Genomic DNA, 19,833 nt, shown 5'->3' on the forward strand with positions numbered 1-19,833 from the left:
TGCAAAAAAAATAAAAAAAATGGTGCAATATAATATGGCTCACTAAACCACATACATTTTGTAAGCCACGTCCCCTTTTCCCTAGGCACATTTTCAAAACTGTACTACGGTGCAAAAAGTGGCTAAAACACCATAAATGTGGCACAAGGCAGGTCCGCCAGTTGATTTGACATAAATTGAGCCACAATTCCAGCTTACTTGGCTTAGTAACTCACCCTCATTATGTTCAGACCAAGCCCACAAGGGGGAGCTCCAGTGTTGGGGCTGTAGGCCCTCGGAGTCGGGGCTGTAGGCCCTCTGAGTCCCTTGACTCTTCCACCTATATAGGGTCTCTTGCACACAAGTGAGTTTTCCGTCCAGGTGCAATGCGTGAAGCAAACTCATAGCATTTGGACTGAATTCTCCAAGCATCATTTCTGCGTTCAGGAAAAATCGCAGCATGTTCTATATTGGGCGTTTTTCATGCAGCTCTGGCTTCATAGTAGTAAATGAGGCTTCCGTGAAAAACAGAAGACATCTGGATGGAATGCGTTTTTTACTGATGGCTGCTAGGAGATGTAGATTGTTGTTGTTGTTCTTCAGGGGTTTTTTTTCCCCGCGGAATCCAGATGGGGGAAAAAAAAAAACACACTCCCTGAACGCAATCGCAGACAAAACCGATAGAATATGCATGCAAAACCATCAGTTATTCCCTAAACAGATCCTGACACAATTCATATCGCTCGTGTGGAACAGGCCTTACTCTCTCCAGCCTAGCATGCCCTGGGAACCTTTGGCTAGGCGTTGTAGTTTTGCAACAGGTGGAGGTTCACAGGTTGGAGATGCTCCAGTCTACTTGCACTGTACAGTTTATGGTTTTGATATTAGACTAGTTTGCAGTAAATGCCATTGTCCATGGTGGTACTGACTGAATGTGGCTTGTGAAGAGGCCATAAAGGAATCTGCATAGCCAAGATCATCTGGGAAGCAGGTTGACCAAAGCGAATTTGCTTAGCAAGTTCTGAATTTAGTTTTCCTGTAAATGGATGCCATCATAGGGCATATAGACAGGTTGTTGGCAAAGGGGAGGTGGAAAAAAAAAAGTACGGTATTCTAAATGAAGTTGAAAAATGATACAAAAATGTGTTTCCTGCACTTACCGTAATCTATACAAGATGCTAAATTCATTATGATTCATCATTTTCTATTCTGTTTTTTACAGATACCGTTTAGCAAGATGGGTGATGAAGCGGAGTAGATCACGGGATACAAGATCTACACAATCACAACCTATAAGGAACGTCATCTTTTGTAGTTTATTTTTTATTTTTTTTTGTATTTTTGATTTGATGCCTTTGGAGAAATCTTCTGACTTGCATGAAGTTTGATTACCATGAGTCAGCAGCCTCAGCAGAAGGCTTCGAGTAAAAGGACGGGAAAAAGAATCACTTTTTTCAGTGACCCGCAAGTCCACCCCGTGACTAATAAAGAGCAGCAATTGAAAGACCAGCAGTTATATGGGACGGTGTCTCGGTTGCCCATCTCCCAGGGTTCTGAATTGACCAAGCCAAATTCTTATTCTGCTGCACCTAACAATATGCTGAACACAGTCATGTACACTCAAGAGAGACCTGACGGCATCAGGATTACCCAGCAGCAGGTTCCTGGAAAGTGGACCACTGGTGATCGCAATGAGGCCACTTGGGCAGCTCAGCAAGCCAACATGTGGCAGAGAAGTGCAGCTGGCTATCCTGTGCAGATGGTGCCTTCATATTACAACCATCATGAGCCGATCAAGAGAAGCCAAGATAAGGGAGTTGGAGTGTCCCAGTTAGACATGTATGGGGATGCGCTACAGCAAATGATGTCTCAGAAGACACAGTTGGAGCAGCATCAGCTAGCTCAGCAGCAGGCCCATTTAAACTCCATTTTGCAAGCCCAACAACAACAGCAACAGCAGCAGCAACAACAGCAGCAGCAGCAGCATCACCAAACTCAGCATCTTGCGTTGCAGTCTTTCCAAATGGCATTTGGACATCAGGGTCAAAAAACATCACTGCAAAATATATTCCATGTGTTTCCAGATGCTCAATCGAATGCCATGTATGCCGCTCAGCAGAAGCAACAGCAGGCTCTTCCTAAACTGCCGCTGTTTGAGAATTTTTACCCCTCACAGCAGCAGCAGCAACAGGCAGCTTATGCCATGCAGCAAGGCGTTCCCCTAAACCAGCATGCAGCTACCCAGCAGAAGATCTCTGTGATGAGCCAGCCACAACGTGTTCCCACATCCGAGGAATACATGAAAGTTTTTGCCGAGCAGCAGGGCCAGCAGTCCGTTCTGCCCAAATCTCAAATACCCTTGCCACGCAGGTCACGAAGACTTTCCAAAGAAGGACCAGAACCTTTACCTCCCACTGTGGTTGGACATTCAAATAACCCTTATGCACACCACCAGTACGAACAGGGAGTGCAACAACAGATGTGTGTCCAAGAGAGGTACAAGCCGATTGCACCAAGAGATGCCCAAGAAACCCAGCATGGCAACCGCGATGATGCAGACAATATGTCTCTACCTCAGAATGGTAGAAGAGAGGTCCAGCCAGCTGACCAAAACTCCATGGGGCCAATGCAGCCTGATGGAGCAGGAGCTGTGACTGTGATCCAGTCAACCCGGCGAAGGCGCCGCATATCGCAAGAGGCCAATTTATTTACCTTAGCACAAAAAGCAGCAGAAATGCCAAATCTTGAAAACACTAAGGTAAGGAGACTTCATGTGGACATCTTTAGATAATAAGATAAATATATACATGTCTGTACTTGAAGACCATCTATCGGCAGATTTGTACCTATGACACTGGCTGACCTGTTTCATGTGCGCTTGGCAGCTGAAGGCATCTGTGTTGGTCCCATGTCCATATGTGCCCGCATTGCTGATAAAAATGAAGTTTTAATATATGCAAATGAGCCTCTAGGAGCAACGAGGGCGTTTCTTTTGCTCCTAAAGGCTCTGCTCTTTCTGAAACTGCCGCACCCTCTGCACCTTAATTGACAGGACCAGGCATAGAAAACATCATGGGTGCAGCTATTGCAGGAATGGCTAGCAGAAAGTTACAACATTGTGTTGGCTCCTCTGTTGTGTGACACATTGCATTTTTATGGGAAATGCCTTTAATGGAAACCTGCCATCAGTTTTGACAACACTAAACCGCTACATGGGGGCTAAGAGATATTTCTGAACATGTGCATGTATAGCCGCAGTAATAAAGCATATTTCCTAAGGGTTCTTACTAGAGATGAGCAAATACTGTAGATTCTAATGGATTGATTCGTCCCATCAGTAGGAGGACTTCACCTGTGAGGAGCTGTCCAGGTAGGTGAAGAAGCACCCACCTGCTGCTAGATTGACAGGGCCAGACACTTAGACCGGCCCTGATTATTTCCTGCTGCTTCGATTAGCAGACCAAGGGCAGAGGCCTTGCTTCAGCTTTGGAGCTGAGACTGAGCAGACAGGCAATTTCCAGAGCTGGCCTGAATGTCCGACCCTGTGAATCTGGCGGTAGGTGGGCGCTCCTTCTCCTGGATGGACAGCCCCTTACAGGTGAAGAAGTCCTGCTGACGAGACTAATCGATTAATTATGATTCGCTCATCTCTAGTCTTTACACAAGAATTTTGCACTGGCATTTTTTTTAAGCAAACACCAGAATAACCACTTATGATGTTTTTGGTCACTTGCATTTTTTGTGACCTTTTTTTTGCAAACCGCATGTCTCAATGGTGTTTTTTTTTCTCCTATAGAAGTAGTTAAAATCCCAAACACTTAGAACATGTATTTTTAAAAAGGAGCAACAAACGCAAAACAAAAAAACTTCTACCGTAATTAACAAAAATTCCAGTGACAAAAAAGGCTGGTTTCTTGCGCTTCATATTTCCCTTAGACCTTCAGCTAACATTTGGAGATGGCACTTTTAACGGAAAAAACTTAGATGCAAAAATGCCACTAAAAGGTGGAGAAAAACATTATCAAAAGCCTTGCGTGTGAAAGCACCCTAACCCTAAGTTCACACCTGAGCGTTTTACAGCGCGTTCAAACGCGCTGTAAAACGCTCAACACATGGAAACCAATGCTTCCCTATGGGAATGGTTCTCATCTGGGCGTTTTACAGCGCGTACGATCGCGCTGTAAAACGCCCGACGCATAATCAAGTTCTTGAGCTTCTTTGGGGCGTTTTGACGCGCGTTTGTGGCCATAGGACACTGCAGTCAATCACACAAACGCGCGTCAAACACGCGTTTACTATTGCAAAAAACGCGCGACAAAAACGCGTGTAAAACGCGCGTTTGAGAAACGCTCAGGTGTGAAAGCAGGGTAAAAAGAAGCTCTAGTAACAAGTGATTGATGCTGCCCCTCTCTTAGGCTACTTTCACACCTGTGTTTTTGTTTTCCGGTATTGAGCATCTCTGTACTGGAATTAAATGTTTCCGTTTAGTCCTCATGCATTCTCAACGGAAAGAGATCCATCAGGATGTCTTCTGTTCCGTCAGCATTCTGTTTTGTAGCTGGACACAAAACCGCTGCAAGCTGCAGTTTTGTGTCTGGTCATAAAAACGCAAAAAAAAAAAAAACTAAAAAAACGGATTCTTCACCCATCGACTTTCAATGTATTTAGTGACGGATCCATTTTTTTCCCGTTTTTATTTCACACAGCCAAATCCTAACGGAACGGATGCATCCTGATGTGCAAAATCAAAACTGATTTGTTTAATTCCGGTACTGAGATCTCTGCCGGATCTCTGTGAAAGTAGCTTTGTAGACTTGATTTGGCCTTTCTGATACCTCCTGTCCTCCTGTCCTCTACCGCTCCCTGCTAAGAGATCAATCAAGCCTAATTTTTGTCTTTTTCAATTCCTCTTGCAGCCTGAGAGGGAAGGGGGTTGGACGTCGGATGTATGACAGTTCTTTTTAAATTGTCTTTTATGCAGTTGATATTGTTTCCAATTACGGATGAGTAAATTGACTTCGGAACCGAACCTGAGTTCGGGAAATAGTTTTTTTTTTACAGTACAAATTAATTTATGAAGTTAACGCGCGAGCAATAACGTCAGTTCCGTACAGTATTAGAACAACGTTGATTCACTCATCCCTATTGAGATCCCAGTACACGTGGCTGCTGAAGAAATTCCCAGCAGACACTTGGAGATTCCTTTCCTTGCAGGGCAGGCGTTGTTAAAACCTTTTTTTTCTAAGGTATGTCCTATTACTGCTGCTATATGTGCATGTGTTCTGACACTTCTCTCTACTCACGGTATAGTGGTTTCAGAGTTGTCAAACCTGATTACTGTTTCCCTTTTAAAGGAGATGTCTAAGATTAGAAAAACATGGCCGGTTTCTTCCATAAGCGGCACCACCCCTGTCCACACATTGCATGTGGTACTGCAGCACTGCCCTATTGACTTCAATGGAACTGAGCTGCAATACCAGATACAACCTATGCACAAGTGTGGTGCTGTTTTTGGAAGAAAGCAGGTATGTTTTTTTTTTCTAATCCTAGACGATACCTTTTAAGCATGAGATGCATTTACAAGTCTCTCTCGCCTGGCCTAGTTATCGTATGTATAACTATGATGTCCTATATCTGTCAGGGCATGATGGGAGCTGTAGTGGCATAGCAGCCACAAATGTTCTAAAATATATATATAATTTTTTTTTTTTAAATCTTCATTTTTTTCTAGTCCTCCGGTGGTCTTTGTTGATTGACTGACTGTGGTACAGCACATGACCGATGAGGCCACTGATTGCCTGCAGCGGTCATGTGTCGGTACGGCACGTCATCGCCGGCAGATTTAAAATGAAGATCGAGGGCACTGACGGAGAGGCTGTAAATGGGGGTTGTCCAGTTTTCGGCAATCAAACAACCCTAATAAGAAAAAAAGCTAAAAAAAAAAAAAGTCATTCATTCAGCTTTAGTAGATTATTTTTCTTCCTTGCCAGAACCCACAGTTGAATAAATTCCATTCTCCACTGCTTCCCGTGTTCTGCACGATAGTTAAGCTCTGAGGTTTTTATTTTTACTGTATATGGAAATGAACATTTCATATAAAACGGTATGCTCTGAATACTGTGGCGGTAAAACACAGGATGCGATCTCTTGGCCGAATCGTAGCAGCAGTGCCCAAGCCTGACCCATGTACATATGAGCTACAAGTATGTGTTCACATGGAGAGAAAACCATATATACTGTATACTGGTAACTTGGAGCACTGCTAGAACTACATACTACCAGTATATTAAAAGGTACAGTGTATGGGCACATGAGCGGGTACAACACGTCTTCCCTGCAGGGTAGTAAACGAAGACGGACAGGATCTCCAGCAGGACTTAAAAAAGTTCTGCACAACCTCCTTGAAAGGGGTTATCCCATGACTGATGTTAAAAATGAAAATCAGACATCATACAGTAGATGACAACCTCTTTCTAACACAGCTAGAACCAGCCCTGTACCTCACATGGATCCAGAGATTTCCCCATTCATTTCTCCAACTGCTATGCTAAATTCTCTTCAGGCTGGCGTGTCCTTTCTGCTGCAGCTCTCTCCCTGAAACTGCTACAGCGTCTAACAGAACATAAGGCTGGAGACAGTTGAAGATTTAAACTGAGCGTGTGCGACCAGCTCAGTGAGATGGCCAAAAAAATATGGAAAAGAACAAGCAGCAGGTGGCGCTATACAGATACATTTTAGTGAATAACTCAGTGACTATACAAAATTTTTAATTACATGCAATTACAAAAGTATTCAGATCCAGGTGCTGGTTTGAAAAACTTATAGAATATGTTTCATGACACAACCCCTTTAACATTCATGTGGCCGTATTTCTGCAGTAAAAAGCATGGGTAAAAGAGCCATGGGTAAATGGGCAACTTTAATGTGGCACATGGACTGTGGTTGTAACTTTGATACAGGATTGTGACTTAAAGGGGTTTTCCTCACAAGAGGTCACCCATACCAGATCCACTGATCAGCTGTTTTGGGAAGCAACCGGTGCCAGTGCATACTGCAGGCTCTGCTCCCAGTTATTTGAATGGGAGGTGAGCTTCAGTACCCCTGTACGGCCACAACAACGTGGATGGCGTATTCTGCTTCCGTGTAATCTATTAATTTAAGTCCCTGCTTTTTCTATGCTTAGGAGTCATGACTCCTAAGCATAGAAAGATTAGAGGTTTAAATGAATAAAATTGTACAGAATCTTTTCCCATAAAACTATATATGAATCTTCTCGGCTTCTCCTGCTCTATAACCTGCTGTGAGCAGATTGCATTGCAGTTTAATGGGGACAGGTCCTCTTCAAGTATTGACGCTCAGGAGAGGTCATTGGTATCTGATCAGTGGGGGTCCGACTCGGTGTCCTCGCCGATGAGCTGCTGGAATGTGGTCCAGCGTCTGCTTGAACAGTGCGTCATCTTTCTTGGCGGTGACATCACATATATCGGCCGTGTGGCCTTTGTGCAGCTCAATCCCATTGACCTAAATGGGCCTGAGCTTTAATAATGCAGCCCCTTCAGACAGTTGATCATGGGGAGTCGGACCCCCAGCGATCAGATATTGATGACGTATCCTGAGGATAGAACAGCTATAGGTAACACTGTGGTCCCTTCAAACAGTTGATCATGGGGTAGGTGCAGAAACCCCCCCATTGTGGCTGATTTGGTGTTTATTACTAGTACAGATCACACGTCTGCCCTTGGGTCTGTTCTTGGAATCACGTTGACCATCAAGTATCGGTGCGTACTCCAGTATATCTCTCGTCTCAGGGTCACTGTGACTGTCTTGGCAGGGTCCGAAAATACCCCCATTGAGCTGGGGGGGGGGCGTAAGCATTGCTGCGGCACTGCAGTCAGTACATTGCTCGAGGTCTTAGAATGTGAGAATTAGTTTTTTGCTTGCTATGAATAGAAGCAGAAATGAAACTGGGGGGGGGGGGGTGTAGTAAGGAACACGTGAAAAGGATGCGTTCTCACATGTTTCTGGCGTCTGTCCAAAAAGAAGATGGTATCTGATAAAGTAATCTTGTGCTGGAAGTAATGTTGTGTGGCCATGGAGAATATCTACATGCCGTTCATGTGCATAAAGGTTTGCCGGCATCACCTTTTTATAAATTATTATTAAATTAGGAATATACAAAAGGGAGAGATACCTCACTTAAAGGGACTTTTATATATATATATATATATATATATAACGTTGAGATATATATAGATATATATATATATATATATATATATATATATATATATATATATATATATATATACCGTGTATGTATGTGTGTGTGTATGTATATATATATATCTCTATATATATCTCTATATATATCTCTATATATATCTCTATATATATATCTCTATATATATCTCTATATATCTCTCTATATCTATCTCCTTCTAAAATAGAGTATATATAAAGCTTCTTGACTCTGATATTGGCGGCGTAGTCTAAAGATAGGCCATCGAAATCAGATCAGTGGGCGTCTGACTCCCAGCATGCTTGTGATCAGCTAAATGAAGGAGACTAGTTTACCAGGCACAGCGCCGTACATCTTATAGCGGCTGTGCCTGGTATTGCAGTTCAGTCTTATTTACGTAAAGGGGTTGATCCACAAAATATATTCTCAATTTTTCAACCTGGATCTGAATACTTTTGTTATTGCGTGCAATTGATACATTAATTAATACAAATTTTGCATAGCCAGTGATTTATTCAATAAAATGTAGCTGTATAGCGCCACCTGCTGTTTGTTCTTTTCCTTATTTCTGTGTGGGACTTACTGAGGTGGTTGCACATGCTCAGTTACACCTTTCAACTACCACCAGTCATGTCTACTGTTAGAAACTGTAACAATGACTGGGAGCGTGCTGCAGCTGAAAGGACATGCACCCTGAGCTGTCATAGGGAGAGAGTTGCAGCAGAGAGCACATGACCCCCTGAGCTGTTATAGGGTGAAAGGTGCAGCAGAAAGGACTTGCCCCTTCAGCTGTGATGGGGAAAGAGCTGCAGCAGAAAGGACACATCCACTGAGCTGTCAAAGGGAGAGAACCGCAAGAGAAAGGACATGCCTCCTGAACTGTCAGCTTGAAATAAATCTAGCAGAACAATGAATGAGGAGATCTCTGGATCCATGGGAGGTGCAGGGCTGGTTCTAGCTTTGTACTATAATTAAACTCCTTTAATTATTTCTAGCACAGGGGACAATTTATGAGCAAGCAGGGATTAGTACTTCCTCTTCTCCGCTCTTTGCTAGGTTTGGAAGACCATTAAATCCAGATATCAGAAGATGCAACTTTGGCTCCAGAGTTGTAATATACAAGCTATTAGCACCAGAGTCTAATATACACAAGTGACGCAATTGGCAAAATACACTAAAACACACAATTACTGCACAAGATTTTGTTCCAGACTTCTATGTGCAGATTAGGAGGGGTGTTGCCTCTCCTAAATGGGACCAACTGTGTTTGGAGGCTTAGTTCCATGGGAAAATTTATATGCAAGAGGTATGTCCCAGGGAACGAGAACTGTCTTACTAGTGCCACCTTTTGGAAGTGGCTCCCTGAGTCTAAGTCTGACTTTTTGCCAAGCTTTTGGAGCATGACAAAGTAAAAAACAAGCCCAATATCCACCTGCACACAGCTGTTCCAGGGTATTTGCCTCTCATTAGTACAGAGTAGGATTCTGGCCGGTGTGAGATGCTTAGGACGGACCTTAGGGGGTTCTCCTAAAGACCATCTGTGTATGGTCATGTGCAGAAAATGTCTCGCATTAGGAATGGAATAAAATCTTGACGTTAACTTGATTGTCTTTTGGTACTTCAGGATAGTGAGACTTTAGGAGTGAAGAATGAGACTTTGAAGAGCAATGCAGAAATTCCTGGTGCATCATCCCCTAAGAAGGCCCGAGGGGAAGGAGAATTGAGACCCCTGGTAATGCCGGTGTCTGTACCGGTGAAAATAGATACTGGCCGAGAAAAGGGAGATGATGAAAGGACAGTAACGTCTGAAAGGCTTCCATCTGCATCAATGCCATCTGTGATCGTAACAAGGCATAGGGCTGGGCATACAGGTGTCTCCGAACCTGCTGTACAGGTAGGCCCAGATGTTTTTAGGTTATTCTAAAGCATACAAGTTGTGTCCATCCATCACTGTCCTGGAGAGAAAATGCTGTAATGTCCCGAGCTTAAAGGTGTTGTCTGGGCTTTTAATATTGATCACCTATCCTCAGGATAGGTCATCAAAATCAGACACTTGGCACCGCTGTCCTCATACAGTTGATTGGGGGGAGGGGGGTGCTGGGTGTCAGACCCCCACCGATCTGATATTGATGACCTATGCTGAGGATAGGTCCTCAATATGAAAAAGCCCGGACAACCCCTTTAATAATAGTGCACAAAAAAGGTTTTCCAACGTGTCGGTACATAAGGTGGGCAAGTCAAGTAAGCATGTGCCTGTCTTGTAATAATATATGGTTGTATCAGTGTTTTAATATTTATTGAGGTGTTGGGCGGAAAGAATTCTCTTTTTTTTTATACTTTAAGTCCTGAATAATATTCTGACACATAATATTTTCCTCTCTGCAGAACAATGACACCGCTTTGTCAGAGGTTCCTTGCCGAAAGCCCAAGCAGCGACCAAGACCAGAACCATTGTTTATCCCTCCCAAGCCTGGCACGTTTGTCGTCCCAGTTTACACCAACATAACTCCTTATCAAAGCCACCTCCGTTCTCCCGTTCGAGTTCCTGAGCACCTGAGTGACAGAAACTTTGAGTTGCCCCCTTACACACCGCCTCCAATCCTCAGCCCTGTGCGTGAGGGCTCTGGACTTTACTTCAATGCCATCATATCGGCTAACACACATTCAATGCCTCCACCAATTACCCCAAAAAGCAGCATGAGAACCCTGCTGAGATCTAGTAAGTGCTCGTTCTTCTATTTCTTGAGTTAATTTTAAGCCGTTTCATCTTCTGGATCATGTGGTCCAGATATTCTTATACATTTCCCATGGCAGTTTTTATTTCCAAAGTGGTCAAGATGGATCAAGTATTCAAGTTTCCTTCTGATATATATACAATTTATATTTAATTTTGCAGACAGTGGAGAAGACATGCCGCCCTTGCTAACAGCAGAAGCAACGCCTGTTAGCCTTGAACCGTAAGTCTATGTATACATATATATTGATCAGTGAGTAAATGACTGCAGAGTATGTAGTTGCTTCGATCGGCTTTTTTGCTGTAGATGAGTTGTTTAGTTTTATAGTGTATTCAGTGGCTGCCTTTGCCCATGTGGCCTACTAGAGTGTGTGGACACAATAGAGGTGAGTCACTCAGTTGGGCCAGAAAGGAGAGCTGCTCATGCTATGACGGGCTCGAGCTGTCCATTTATTACGCATACGGTCATTCATATGAATGGTTGCCCTGTAGTAATATATTTAGAAATGTTTGGAAGTCCACGGCTTTTCAGCTTTTGTGTCTTTTTAGGTTGGAAATTATAAATGCTGCATTTAATGGTGGGTAGATCCTACAGAACGTTCAGAGCCTATAAATCCTTCATATCTAGTGACTTACTCTAATAGTATATAGCTGCAAATAGAGTCCTGGGCTAAAACTACAGAAGGCCTCTTTATTCTACATCTAAGTGACCAGAAACCCATCATTGGAGCTGAATATTTTATTTTTCTTGTAGAATGTTTTTTAATTCTAAAAAGTGCTAAATAAACGTACATTTACCTAAGAAGCCCATCACTTCCACATCTCTCCATGTTTTCCAGTGGAGATCTTAAAGGCTATGTACACCTATGGAGGCAATTTTTATTCATGATTTCCTTTTACAAATTTTTGGCTAAAAATCATATTTTCAATTGGCCTTTATAAAAAATATTGAGCTGTTCTGTCACATAGGGTTAACAGTTTTTCTGCCTGTGTGACTGGTCATCTAATAAACCTGCTCTCTAAACTACTAAGAGGTCATAAACACTTATTTAAGCCACATTCTTATCAGTAAGATAAGGAATGAGCTTTAATGAGTGTTTATAAGGGCAGAGATAAGGAGTCCGTCTGCTCCCCAGATGACGGAAAAGACAGAAAATCCATAGGATCGCAGCTCTCTACAGAAAGACACCATATTTTTAATAAAGACCAGTTGAAAAAAAATATTTTTAGCTCAAAATAAAAACAGTGTACATAACCTTTTAAGTCCAAAGCACATATTGTATTTCATTATATTTGTAAAGGAATAGTCCACATTCACAATCAGTTTTAAATTTTTCCAGTACATTAAAAATTAGAAATCAACATGAAATAATTGTAATCCTGCCTGTGATGAGAAGACGGCTATTAAAGTGACAAATTAGTGGAAAATTAAAAATAACACCAGTAAGGGAAAGTGTCATCAGAACATCACCTGTTTCAATAATGTTGTATACTAAACCTATTTTAAGATTTTTATTAGTATTTTTTTCATTCTGAAATCACTTTCACAAACTTCTCCTGCAGTTTTCACAATAGCCATTAAGCCTTACAATAGGCTGCCACTTCCCGGTTTGTACAGATGACTTTTCAGTAGTTATCTAGCTTATCAACCCAGGTGGGATTACAATGACAAGTAACACTTGTATAAAAATAACACAGGATCCACCATTCACAATAGAGTATATCGCAGCTCGCCTCCTCCCCCTCCCTGCACGTTGACTTTTGGACAGATCACAGAGCATGTCTTGATAACTCTCCCATAGACGTCCGTGAACATTTACAATCTGTCGTGCCTATGGTCGATGTGACTGCTGTAAAGCAATTTGGGCCAGATGGTTCCGCTATAATCATGTACAGAAAATTGAATAATATAAATATAAAATAGAATAAAACGCATCTACAGTCAGACAATAAAACTGATAAGAAAATAGCTAGTTTTGATTAGTAAAAAAGTATTGAAGATATATTCTCTTTTAACCTACAATATATAGACCCAATTATTGGCACAACTACAGGAGCTTTTCACTCCACAGAACACATTTGCACTGCTCCAGAGTCCAGTGGCGGCGTGCTTTACACCTCTGATCCGATGCTTTGCATTGTGCTTGGTGCATTTACTGAGTCAGCAGAGCACTCGGCGACCCTGCAATAATACAACTCACAGTTTATGCTGGAATATGTAGGAGGGAAGAATTTTCATGAACTGACTTGTTACAATGGTGGCATCCTATTACAGGACCACACCCGAATTCGGTGAGCTCTTTAGAATGAGCCTTTTTCCCCCCACAAATGTTTGTATAGGCATTCTGCATGCCTGGGGGCTGGATTTTATACACCTGTGGCATAGGGACTGAATGAATGGGTATTAAAGAGAATTCGTCCTGAAGTCTGGAGATATTCGAGTATTCATGTACAGCTTATTTAAAATGCATGGCACTTTACTGAAAGGTTTAAAGGGATTATTCATCTTTGTGTAGTTTTTCTACTGACCCCCACAGCATGGCCAGATCCGTGGTGGCTATTACACTTACCTGATCCCTGCTGCTGGGTTCTGGCTACACTGCTGCCCCGCCGGTGCTGCAGCCTGTGGATCTCCCCACGTCAACATCCGGTTTGATGATGGGTTACATGACAGCTGCAGCCAATGACTGGCCACAGTGGTGACGTGTCTCCAAGCATCATGTGACCCACTGATATGACACATGGGTGACTATTCACCACTGCAGCCAGTCAAAACAAATGTTGACGCAGGGAGACCAGTGACCTGCAGCGATGGAGCTAGAACCCAGCAGTGGGGATCAGGTAAATAACACTACCACTGCGGGTCCAGCCATGCGGTGAGGTCTGTAGAAAAGCTCCACAAAGGTGAAGAACCCCTTTAAGTACTTGTCTATGCAGTTTGAGAAGTGGCAAATAAAACCTGTATAGTACAGAAGTGACTGTCTTGCTGCAATGCATTCATATATGTAGTCAATGAGTCCCTGTTCGGACCCGCAGTTGTGTACAGTGACACTTGTATAGGGACAATTCATCAGTGGCTATAATGACACAGTCCACGGTAGTAAAACTATTTTACGTGCTGGGACCAGGAGGTAACTATGTAGACATGTCTGCTTATTTCACAGCTGTCCCAAGTGTTGACCGTGGAATTCAGGACAAACGGTCCACATACGTAACATTTTACAGCCTTATTACATTATATGTGCCCATTCTACAAGGATGTGGAGGGGCCGATTCCTTTTTGCACTGCTTAAAGGGATTATTTGCCTGTTTTATCTCTGTTTTATAGTGTAAAATGTTAGCTGAAAAAAGGGGTTTGTTCCATGAAGGCAAACCCCTATCCATATGCTCAAGGCAGCGTGTATTACAGTATTTCCCATGCTTTGGCCACAGAGGTTATCTCTGATGAGACCGCCCCTTTAATGGGCATCCGCTCTCCCCGTTTTCCAGGAATAGGACAATAGGACGGTGTCCACTCTATCATTACAAGCAGATAGCGAAAATGGTATACAGCTTATTAGAAAATCGCAATATTTTAATCAACGCGACCAGGCTTTGGCTTTAGTAACCACCATAATAGCCCTTTAAGCCACTTTCACACAGTCAGTATTTTGCATCGATGTTTTAAAGGGAGTCGGTAAGCAGTTTTGACCATGCTCAACTACTGCTGCTGCTGGCAGAAGATGGGGTCTGGGGAAAGCAGGAAAAACATACTGTTTGCAGAGCTTTTAGCATCAGGAGTAGTGTGAATATAAAGGTAGATTTTGCTCCAGCAAGTGCCCAGGAGGCGGAGCTTCACTGTGAAGTGCCCTCTGTGTTTAGCTGTTTCACAGTGACGGCTGAAGCTTCCAAGCAGGAAAGTTGTGTGAAGCAGATCAATACTGAGGACACTTCAAAGTGAAGCCCCGGACTGGGCAATGGCTGAATAAAACTTCATATTCACACCACTCCTGATAATGAATTGTATTTTTGTCCTGCTTTCCTTAGGCTAATTTCACACTGGCGGCAGAGTGATCCGGCAAAACGTATGCTAACTGATGGCATTTGTAAGACTGATCAGGATCCTGATCAGTCAGAAAAATGCATTGAAATGCTGGATCCGTCTTTCCGGTGTCTGGCATTTATTTTTTTCACTGGCGTTCCGGTAATTTGAATGCCAGATCCGGCACTAATAAATTCCTATGGAAAAAATGCTGGCATTCAGGCAAGTTTTTTTTTTTGGCCGGAGATAAAACCGTAGCATGCTGCAGTTTTATCTTTTTCCTGATTAGTCAAAAAGACTGAACTGAAGACATCCTGATGCATCCTGAACGGATTGCTCTCCCTTCAGAATGCATGGGGATATGCCTGATCAGTTATTTTCCGGTATAGAGCCCCTAGGACGGAACTCTATGCCGGAAAAGAAAAACGCGAGTGTGAGAGTACCCTTAGGCTCTACCTACCTCTCAGAACGGCTGACAGACTCCTTTATATCAAACTCAGGAGTGGAACCTATAAGGAAAAACTGTAATTAAAAGATTTGTGTCTCTTTGATGTTTTGGTTTACAAATACTGATAGAAATACTGAGTTTACCCACATTATTATTTTGTATGTCATATGTACATTTTTTAAATGTATATTTAAAAAATCCTGAAATCTTGTAGTTTTCACTTGGAGACAGAGCCCTGCAATAGGCTGACACTAGGCCCCATTCACACGGGCGTTGCGGGAAAATGTGCGGGTGCGTTACGGGAACACCCGCGATTTTTCTGCGCGAGTGCAAAACATTGTAATGCGTTTTGCACTCGCGTGAAAAAAATCGCGCATGTTTGGTACCCGAACTTCTTCACAGAAGTTCGGGCTTGGGATCGGTGTTCTGTAGATTGTATTATTTCCCCTTATAACATAGTTATAAGGGAAAATAATAGCATTCTGAATACAGAATGCATAGTAAACTAGCGCTGGAGGGGTTAAAAAATAAAAAATAAAAATGTAACTCGCCTTAGTCCACTTGATCGCGGCCCGGCGTTCAACTCGCGTATCGCATCCGCACAGAATCCTCGCCCGTGTGAAAGGGGCCTTAGGGTGCGTTCAGTGAAACTCGCACTATTTTGCAAGCAAGTTCAGTCAGTTTTGTCTGCGACTGCGTTCAGTTGTTCAGTTTTTTCCGCGCGGGTGCAATGCGTTTTGATGCGTTTTTCACACGCGTGATAAAAAACGGAAGGTTTACAAACAACATCTCTTAGCAACCATCAGTGAAAAACGCATCGCACCCGCACTTGCTTGCGGATGCAATGCGTTTTTCACCGGGCCCCATTCACTTCTATGGGGCCAGGGCTGCGTGAAAAACGCAGAATATAGAACATGCTGCGATTTTCACGCAACGCAGAACTGATGCGTGAAAAACAACGCTCATGTACACAGACCCATTGAAATGAATGGGTCAGGATTCAGTGCGGGTGCTATGCGTTCACGTCACGCATTGCACCCGCGCGGAAAACTCGCTCATGTGAAAGGGGCCTTACTGTTCTCATCACTTCTTAGCAGTTCTCTCATCAGCATCACAGTAAGGATTACAATACCAGTTTAAATCTGCATATACAGTAGATAATATAGACATCCACCATTGACAACAGGTGATAGACACAGCTCGCCCTGCTCTCACCTTTTGTGCAATGACCTCTGCACTGGTCACAGAGCATGCCCACAACATTCCCCAATATAAGTTAATGAATATCTCCAAAATACAAGTGCCTATGGTCCATGTGGCTGCTGTAAAGCTTATCTCTGAATGCTCCGGAATTCTGATAATCAGATAGGCAGGGGTCCGACCCCTGCTTATTAGGTGTTTGAGGAGGTCATGGTGCTCTGGTGAGTGCGGCTTACCAATCACAGTGACATCCATTGGATAGTGGCCGTGCTTGGTATTGCATTCAGCCCATTCACTTGAATGGCACTGAGCTGCACCTAGGACACATGACTGATGACAGTCATGTCACTGGCCTAGGAAGAGGCCTAAGTTCTCCCCAGAGTACTGTGGCCTTGTCATACAGCTGATTGGAAGGGGTGCCAGGTGTCAGGCCACCACCGATCTGATATTGATGACCTATTCTGAGGATAGATTAGGAATAGTAGAATTCTGGAAAACCCCTTTAACTGCAGCCATCTAAAAATAAAAAATCAGGTTAAAAAAAAAAACTAATATCACTGTCTGGTTTTAATTGGTAAAAAATAGGTGCGACATTAAGTTTGAAGATCTTAATTAATAAATTTGTCCCCCCCCTCCCCCCCTCTTGCTTTCAGACGTATTAACATTGGCGCACGCTTCCAGGCAGATATTCCTGACTGCGGAGACAGAAGTCTGGCCGCTGCTGACAAGTATAAAGCAGACTTGGTTTGGTGTCCCCTGGATAACTTGGATGATAATAAAGGTGAGCAAAAAAGTTACATCGGACTTTACTAATTATAAATACAAGAAGGCATCTGTATAAAAATGTGTATAACCGCAGTGTCTTTAATTGAATTTCTTCTTTGTTTTTGGAAATTTAAAGGGATTGTCTCTTAAAGAGGTTTTCCAAGATTTTTATACTGATGACCTATCCCCTCAATAGGTCATGAGTATCTGATTTGTGGGGGTCCGACACCCAGGACCCCTATCGATCAGCTGTTTGAGAAGTCGCCGGTGCTCACAGTAATGCAGTTGTCTTCTCACAGCTTAGCCTACACCATGTGACATCACGTTCGTCGGTGCAGATCAGCATTGAAGTGATTTGGACCCCCATCGAATAAATAGGTCATCAGTATAAATGTCTCGGAAAACCCCTTTAATATCCCCTATAGCTGTAGAGACCCCCTCTCCTGTAAGGTGGCTTTTTTTCCCTCGTGGCTTCGAGGCCACTTTCTCTGTTGGACTGAGTACAGCAGGGATGTCAAACTCGTGGCCCTCCAGCTGTTGCAAAACTACAACTCCCATCATGCCTGGGCATACTATAGCGATCAGGGAATGATGGGAGTTGTAGTTTTGCAACATCTGGAGGGCCATGAGTTTGACATCCATGGAGTACAGCAAACGAACAGAGAGGCAGCGGGCATGCTCATTGTCCCTTTAATTCATACGAGGACACAGGACCCCTGTGCGTGTCATTGCGGGGGTTTCAACAGTCCCCCACTGATTAGACAGTTAGCCCTATCCTGTGGATGGGGGGTATGTTTGTGTTGTGGGACAACCTTTTAAAAAAAGATTTGTTTGGCTATTTTTGTTAGTTTTGTTCAGTACTGTGAATCTTTAATATTGAAGGACGTGATCTTTGAACTGGGGTTAATTGTAAATGCAGCAGAGCTGAACCTTTCAATTATCTGTGTAGTGCTGCATTGTTTACGCACCATGATCATTTTCTGGTTTAAAGGGGCTGTTCAGCTTTTGGGACTGTAATAACTGTCCCTAGCAGTATGTTGTACCAGTTGGAAAAAATAAATAAAAAAATCACACTTGCCTGCTCCATTCAGTGATCTTCCAGTTGGATGGGGTCACGTGTTTTACAGTCAATGACTGACCCAGCAGTGACGTGCTGTTTGGGGAGATGTCAAGTGCTGAGGCCAGTCATTGGCTGCAGCAGTGCACATGACCCTGTCAGCACAGAAGTCTACAGGCCAAGAACTGGAAGATCACCGATCAGAGCCACGGAGCTGCAATGAATCGGAGGGGAGCAGGTAATTGGGATTTTTTTTAACAGGTACAATAAACTGCTGGGAACAGTTAAAAAGCCCCAATAGCTGTACAACCCCTTAAGGCCTCTTTCACACGACCGTATGGCTTTTTCAGTGTTTTGCGATCTGTTTTTCACGGATCCGTTCTGTTTTTTGTTTCAGTTTCTGTTCCGTTTTTCTGTTCTGTTTTTCCGTATGGCATATACAGTGTACAGTAATTACATAGAAAAAATTGGGCTGGGCATAACATTTTCAATAGATGGTTCCGCAAAAACAGAACGGATACGGAAGACATATGGATGCATTTCCGTATGTGTTCTGGTTTTTTTTGCGGACCCGTTGACTTGAATGGAGCCACGGAACGTGATTTGCGGGCAATAATAGGACATATTCTATCTTTCAACGGAACGGAAATACGGAAGCGTATTTTTTTGCGGAACCATTGAAATGAATCCGTATACGGAACGCCAAAAACGGCCCTTAAACGGAAAAAAATAGTCGTGTGAAAGAGGCCTTAAAGGGGTTGTCCAAGTTATATTTATTGATGACCTATCCTCAGGATAGGTCATCAATATCAGATCAGAGGGGTCCGACACCCGGCACCCCCTCCGATCAGCTGTTTGAAGAGAAGGCGTGCGCGGTGTCAGCGCTGCCTCCTCTTCACTGTTTACCTTCTAGCCATTGCATCTGCAGTGGTGAGCAGGTGTAATTACACCCAAGCCTTCCTATTGAAATGAATGGGACGGCTTGGGTGTAATTACACCTGCTCACCACTGCAGATGCAATGGCTAGAAGGTAAACAGTGAAGAGGAGGCAGCGCTGACACCGCGCACGCCTTCTCTTCAAACAGCTGATCGGAGGGGGTGCCGGGTGTCGGACCCCGGCCGATCTGATATTGATGACCTATCCTGAGGATAGGTCATCAATAAATATAACTTGGACAACCCCTTTAAGGTAATGTAGCAGGTTTAAGTGCAGTCCTTGCAGAAAACCACAAATCCTTTGTTTGCCCAATGGTTTATCCCTTTCCCTATTGTTATATCAGAGAGTGCATGTTAAATGGTGTAGTCAGTAGTTTTGTATGCCGCTACCTTGCATATAACCACAAAGATGGCTGGCTTTAATTGGCGTGTATGTACATTCTACTGATGTGGT

General features: G+C 43.3%; 1 protein-coding gene across 2 annotated transcripts in view; it reads left to right on the top strand.

Annotated features, from left to right (window-relative positions):
• Positions 1-1,205: 1,205 nt before the first annotated feature.
• LOC122921533 (mitotic deacetylase-associated SANT domain protein-like) overlaps positions 1,206-19,833 on the top strand; it is a 32,436-nt gene continuing 13,808 nt past the window's right edge. For both annotated transcript variants that reach the window (XM_044271571.1, XM_044271572.1), the window contains exons 1-5: positions 1,206-2,737; positions 9,843-10,112; positions 10,604-10,937; positions 11,115-11,175; positions 17,275-17,402. In XM_044271571.1, coding sequence (XP_044127506.1) covers positions 1,373-2,737; positions 9,843-10,112; positions 10,604-10,937; positions 11,115-11,175; positions 17,275-17,402 — 2,158 coding nt within the window. In that variant the 5' untranslated portion in view covers positions 1,206-1,372. The remainder of the gene's footprint in view (positions 2,738-9,842; positions 10,113-10,603; positions 10,938-11,114; positions 11,176-17,274; positions 17,403-19,833) is intronic.

This window comes from Bufo gargarizans, chromosome 11, assembly GCF_014858855.1.
Source record: "Bufo gargarizans isolate SCDJY-AF-19 chromosome 11, ASM1485885v1, whole genome shotgun sequence".
NCBI classification, from domain to species: domain Eukaryota; kingdom Metazoa; phylum Chordata; class Amphibia; order Anura; family Bufonidae; genus Bufo; species Bufo gargarizans.